The sequence below is a fragment of the Trichechus manatus genome, unplaced genomic scaffold (assembly GCF_000243295.1).
Source record: "Trichechus manatus latirostris isolate Lorelei unplaced genomic scaffold, TriManLat1.0 scaffold00286, whole genome shotgun sequence".
NCBI classification, from domain to species: Eukaryota; Metazoa; Chordata; class Mammalia; order Sirenia; family Trichechidae; genus Trichechus; species Trichechus manatus.
The window spans coordinates 1,723,323-1,729,802 of NW_004444222.1; the positions used below are offsets into that span (position 1 = coordinate 1,723,323).

At 39.8% G+C, this 6,480-nt stretch overlaps 1 protein-coding gene across 5 annotated transcripts in view; it reads right to left on the reverse strand.

Moving 5' to 3' along the window:
- NUDT9 (nudix hydrolase 9) overlaps positions 1-5,951 on the reverse strand; it is a 28,027-nt gene extending 22,076 nt beyond the window's left edge. For 3 of the 5 annotated variants that reach the window (XM_023725088.1, XM_004390143.3, XM_023725091.1), the window contains exons 1-2: positions 5,556-5,951; positions 240-479 (exon numbers count right to left, since the gene is read on the reverse strand). In XM_023725088.1, the coding sequence (XP_023580856.1) occupies positions 240-479; positions 5,556-5,662 (347 nt within the window). In that variant the 5' untranslated portion in view covers positions 5,663-5,951. Of the gene's footprint in view, positions 1-239; positions 480-2,499; positions 3,283-5,555 lie in introns of those variants that run through there. The other 2 variants (XM_023725089.1, XM_023725090.1) reach the window with 2 other exon arrangements.
- Positions 5,952-6,480: the final 529 nt, after the last annotated feature.

The following is a 6,480-nucleotide window of genomic DNA, read 5'->3' on the forward strand; positions in this document are numbered from 1 at the left end:
ATACATAAACACTGCCTGTCTAGTTCGTAGCTTTGGCAAGAATTTAAGTTAAATGTGGAAACTGAGTTATAACAAAGCCAACACTAAATAAAAATGATTTTTCAATTATCAAAATGATAACTTACAAATATAATCACTATCTTCTATACATACAGCTGTATGTATGTATCTCTATAAGTTACATACATAAGATACATATAGCTCTGTTATATACAGCTAATGTTGACTAATTTGCTCACCTGATCTGAGGATCTGCCCATTTGGGTCCAGCCAAGACAGAGACTGCAGTGTATTCCACAGGGTTATACTCTTGCCACTCAACAAGCCAGCCCACTTTCTCATTAGGAACCTGGCTTCGTTCAACTTTTGAACCTGGGTAAGGAGACGTCCGAGCCTTGTTGTGGGAATCCTGTTTGGCGCCATTAGAACCTGACATGATGATGGGATTAAGATGAAACCAACAGGATGACAATGAGTTTCTGGGGAGAAAAATGGAAAAATGTTTTACATAAATATAAGAAAAACAAAAAAAACCTACTAAACTTAAGAACTTAGTTCAAGGACCCAAAAACCTACTTTTCAATTTCAAAGACTTTCAAAAATCAGAAAATTCAAATTTGATGCATATTTGCCTAAAGCTCCAAAATCTGTGAGAAATTATTTTCAAACATAAAAATTTTCTAAACATAGTTAACTCTTATAATTGGAACCCACTCACTGAATTTATTTTAGTCGAGAAAAGGGGACAGACTTTTACTTTTGTGTTATCTGCTAAGATACGAAAGTTTGTTATGGAATTTTGTTATAGAACTCAACCATAAAAACAAATGTAAAAGAAGACTGTTTAAGTCTACATGAAGGAATACATTTTTAAAAACACTGGCTGGCTTCCACTTCTGGCCATTAAAGAGTAACTAGTACCAGACTAGTCCTTACACATAAACAACTACAAAACTGAACAGAATATATAAAATACTTGTTTTCAGATGTTGGACAACAGACAGCACAGGACTGTGTGATCCCTGAGAGAAAGAAAACTAATGAGATGAGTCCATGATTATCTGACTTTTTTCCTAGAGGCACTTTCTGGAAAGTGGCAAGGAAAGGGCAGCACAAATAGACCTAGTGATCTTGCTAAGCTGAGGAGAAATCAGATTTCAGGACTACAGAAACAAATGCAATTTGTGCATACCTAAGAGAAGGAAACTGTGAAGAGAAGGGACTCCATAAATCCACACAAATTTGTTTTCCAGAAGTTTTGAGTTTCTGGACAAATACTAAGTTGCAGACACACAACGCCAGATTCCAAGAGGCTGAGCAAAGAATAACCACAGCAGAAAAACAATTACTTGGAAAGAACAATTACCAAGGAAAGAACAGCTACCAGGGCAGACACAGAGCTAAACAATTACTGGAGCCTACACAGTGCTGAGAAATACCGGATTTCTAACTGGACAGACCTTATTAAACACTAGAAAGGCCACATCTCAGGAGTAAGGCTAAGCCAGCACTAGAAGAAAGACTACTCAAGACCCAACCTAACAGAGCTTAAAAAGAAGTCTCAAAAAGATCAAGATGAATTAACTGCCACAAGTGAATTAACAGTAGAAGACAGTAACAACTGTATGATGACAAATTGGAAAATTAAAATGAGATAATGATTATCCAGCAAAATATAAATTACCAAAGTTATCAAAATTACTCCCAAAAATAGAAAACTTGAAAAGGCATAAAAGTTTGGAAAAGTCACACCAGCTGAAGTCCAGCTAAGTTTTACCTAACTTCCAACATTACTTAATAGACTATTTCAGTCATAGGAAAAGGTGGAAAGCTCCATATATCACGATCAGCATAACTTTAATGACAAAATATGATAAACACTGTACCAAAACAATGGAAGTTTTACATATGGTGCCCAAGTCTTAGACTGAATTATATTACAAAATGAGAGTTACGTTTAGTGGTTTGCGAGATGCCCAACAGGGAACACTGAACCAGTTCCACTCTTTCCCAACCAGGTACCAAAATGATTTTTAAGCACTAATTTGAGATTCTTTGTTCCCTGATACAGCAATAAGCATGTGGAATCCCACAAATCTATACCTATTCTGACAGAGAAACTTACACACCTGATTACTTACTTTTCCAAAACAAACTTAACATTGGAAGAACTAAAAATTCAAAGACTATGCATCTTACCACATCAAGAAGTGCTAATGTTTCCATTTGTATCTACTATTTAAACGTGATACACTGAAAGGGATCATGTTTATTTATAACTGTTTATAGTTGTGTGTCTGCAACTTAGCATTTGTCCAATACATACATACACAGCCTAGGCTTTTTTATTATTTAACAGATGCAAGAAATATATTTGGCCTAACAAGTGGGAATTAAATAGCTGATAAAGTTCATTTTACAAACCAAAAGCCAGTTCCAAAGACCAGCAAAATGCAATACTGATATGGTGCTTTGAACTAAAGAAAATGTAATACTCACAAGCCAGAGCAGAACTGCCCCCACAGGGTTTCCAAAGAGCAGCTGGTGGATTCAAACTGCAGACCTTCAGGTTGGCAGCCAAGCTCTTAACCACTGCATCACCAAGGCTCCGTAATAGCCATAATGATAACTAAATGTATACAGTAGTTGCTATGTGCAAAACAGTCTTAAGCGCTTTAATAATAATAATAACAACAATAATCTGAGCCTCACAAGAACTCTGAGATTAGGAACTGTGATGGACTGAACTGTGTACTCCCAAAATATGTATTGAAGTCCTCGTCCCTGTACCTGTGGATGTGATCCTTTGGGAAACAGAGTTTTCCTTTCTTATGTTAATAAGTCATACCACAGTAGAGGAGGTCTTAATCCTAATCACTTTTGAGGTATAATAAGAGCAGAACAGACACAGAGACATACACTAGGGGAAGATACCATATGAAGACTACAAATCCAGGAACTCCAAAGACTGCCAGGCTACTAAAGGCTGAAAAAGACAAAGCAGGGTCTCCCCCTACAGAAATACCCTGAATTCATGCTCCTAGTCTCCTGAACTGTGAGACAATAAATTCATGTTCTTTAAAGCCACCCACTACAGGTCACTTTTGTTACAGTACTAAGATAGGTGCTATTATACTTATTTTAGAAATGGGAACATTAAGGCCCAGAATCAAAAACTAAACCATTGCCATTGAGTGGATTTTGACTCATAGTGATCCTATAGGACAGAGCAGAACTGCCCCACAGGGTGTCCAAGGTTGTAAACCTTTACGGAAGCAGACTGCCAGAGCTTTCTCCTATGGAGCGGCTGGTGGATTCAAATGGCCGACCTTATGGTTAGCAGCTAAGCGCTTAACCACTGTGCCACCAGGGCCCCTCATTAAGGCCCAGAGAGGCAAATAACTTTACCAAGATCACACAACTGACAACAGCAGGATGAGGATTCAAATACAGGCAAGCTGGCTCTAAAGGCCAGGTTCTCAATACTACGCTGCACTGTCTCTACTTCATTTTTAGCTGCACATATGTTTACGTGTATTCACGGTAGTAAAATATATAATGATGTCACTGAAAAATCCTGCTGGAAAATTTGGAAGTACTCACTACAGATATACGTACTACCATTTTTTCTAGAAAACAGACATTTGCGATTTTCTACTCAAATCAAAAAAACCAACTACAATAGTATCACTTTCTGGATTTGTCCATATTACTACAGAATGGTAACATTTTTTATGATAAATTTCATTTGTCTCTCTGAGCATGCCCTGAAATATAAGATACCAGGTACTCAACACATAGTTGCTGACTTAACTTTTGGCTTTTTCTTCCAAGCAAACCAGTAACAGTCACTGGTTCTGGAGTATACCTCACTTCACTTAGACTTCTCAGCTTTATAAAAATAAAAAATAACTGTCAAGCAGCTTTATATTGTTCTGGTGGTCTGTATCAAAAATAGCATTAGTGACTTCCAGAGAGCACATACTGTTTATTCTTTCCCTCCTCATATTCCACTAAAAAGAGATAAAGATGTACAAAAGGAAATAAATCCACAGCATAAAAGAGAGGATAGGACACCACCTCTGAATGAGAGATTTTAACCAATTGTAGGGAGATAGAAAGTGAACAGAATCTTATTGACCTACAAACCAAAGCAGAAAAAACTGTATTTGAAAACATGCAAAAAGGGTAAGGGAGCATGCCATTCCCACAAGAGAAGCCCTGAAAGATTTCAAGCTTGAAGTGTGGCAGGACAATAACCATGGAAATTACTCAGTCCTTCTCCCTCCCCACCCTTCAAACACAAAATGACAATAGTTATGTTTGCCGCACAATAAAGCCAAAAGTTTATTCTCAAAGAAACTGAAAGACTAGAACCCCTATTGGAAATATTGGTGTTAGAGAACACAGCAGAAATTTAGGCTTAATAACTCTACCATTCACACTGAGGAAATAAAGTTAAGACAGCTCTGCTCACTTGAGAAAACTGCTCTACCCTAATGCAAAACTAGAACTACCTGCTCACCCACCCTCAACTGAAACCTTCCCGTCTTCTGATCTCTTACATAGAACCAACAATCAGTCCCCACATGTGAAGAAAAAAATGTCTATGCCTACATTAACCAAAATTTAAATGGACAACCAGTGACCACCAGATGAGCAACAGAAGGAAAAAGAAGGACCAAAAAGTAATAGAACCACTGACCCAAAACAAACAAACAATTCAGGAAATATAAGAGATGAATTTTACCCGCATTACTATCTGTAAAGATTCAAAGGAGCTTTTAATAGCAAAATATAAGAAAAGGCTGCTACTAAAAAGAGCAATCAGAGAAAAAAAGTTCTTGCCAAAACATAAAATTCAATAAAGGAGATGACTAACAGAACGCACAGGACTGAAGTCTGAATTAGTAATTTGGAAGATAAAGTTAAGGAAAATCTCTAAGAACATATTTCTTTAAAAAAGACAAATCAATGGAAAATGAAAGAAAAAGAGAAACAGAGGCTCTATCCAAAGGTCCAACAGCTAACAGGAGTTCCAGAAAAAGAGGACAGGAAAAAAAAAGAAGAAAATTTAGGTGCGCCAGAAGTAAACATGAGGGGCCAAGAAAGAACAAAAAAAAGAACCGTTCCTACAGGCAGCCTCCTAAAACCAAGCATACTGTCTGGCGCACCATGTTTACTGAACAATGGACTCAAAGAACAAAAACTGAAGGAGAATGAAAGTAAGAGGTAGTGTGATACTGCTCCAATTTAACTATATTCATGTATAGATTTTAATAAAAATGGTTTTAACAGTAACCAGAAAGAAAAACGGCACCCAAACCCGTGGTATTTAAACTCTGTAGGGACAATAATGCTGGTGACTTATGGAGAAGAACAAATTTCAAGATATCAAGAAAGGTCCTTGGGACTGTTCTCGAAATGTGTATATGGTTATTAAAACCTGGGACGCCAAGCAAAGCCCAAGGAACTCACCCAGACCGAAAGGAAGCTGGTTCCAACCCCCAACCCAAGGTCTCGGGAGGAGGAGCCGACACTAGGAGGGCGAATACCTGTATGCTGGGATGCTGCGGCAGCCCAGGGACATGACACTCACGGAAGCCAAGGCCACAGAGAAAGACACGGTGGCTAAAGCTTTTCCCAGAACGCTTCCGGCCATCAGCACCCCACGGGCGGCTCAGCGGCGCTGGGCAGCTTTCAGCGTGAGCTGCAGCCTCGGCCCGCCCCACAGTTCCGGGCCCCGAGCATCTAGCGAGCAATAGGACCCGGCCGCCCTCCCGTTCCTGAGAGGCAGTTGCAACGTCTAGCTCAAAAGAAAACACAGACCAGGAGCCGTCCCAAAATAACACTCCAGCTCCTCTTCTAGTGCAACAGCGTAAATCAAACCACCGACTGACGCAGAGTCCCAACACCAGCAGCCTGCGGAGCAGCAACCCAGGCGCTGTAACGTCACCAGTTCGTGACAACGCTTTACGGGCGCGCCGCAAAGCGAAGGCCGGGTGGGCTCCGTCGCGCCTTCCTTTTTCGACCTCCCACGCTGCGCAGGATTACGTGTGGCAGCCAGGGACTTAAGGCAGAGGGAGATAGCGAGAAGGCGCGAAAGAAAGGGAGCAATGAAAGAAGATTAGTATCTGGAAGAGACAAAAGGGTTGAAAGAAAGGGAAGGGAATTGAGGGAAATTTGTTGTCGTTTCTTTTTTCTGCAGAAAGATACAGGCAGCTGATGTAGTAGAATCACGGGCGTCCTAGTCATACTTGAATAATTTGCGTTTATGGGAAGAGAAAAAGAGACTTGTAATCTGAGTACCTAAGTTTTTTCTCTTCCTGTGTGACTGCAATTGCTAAATCGCACGAAACTTCGTCAGGTATGGCCCTTGAAAACCTGTGCACCTCACTGAGAGACCGAGCTATTGGGCTAGAGCTGGCGACCATGGTCTCGGGGTACATGTAGCTCAATTGGCATAACGTAGTCTGTAAA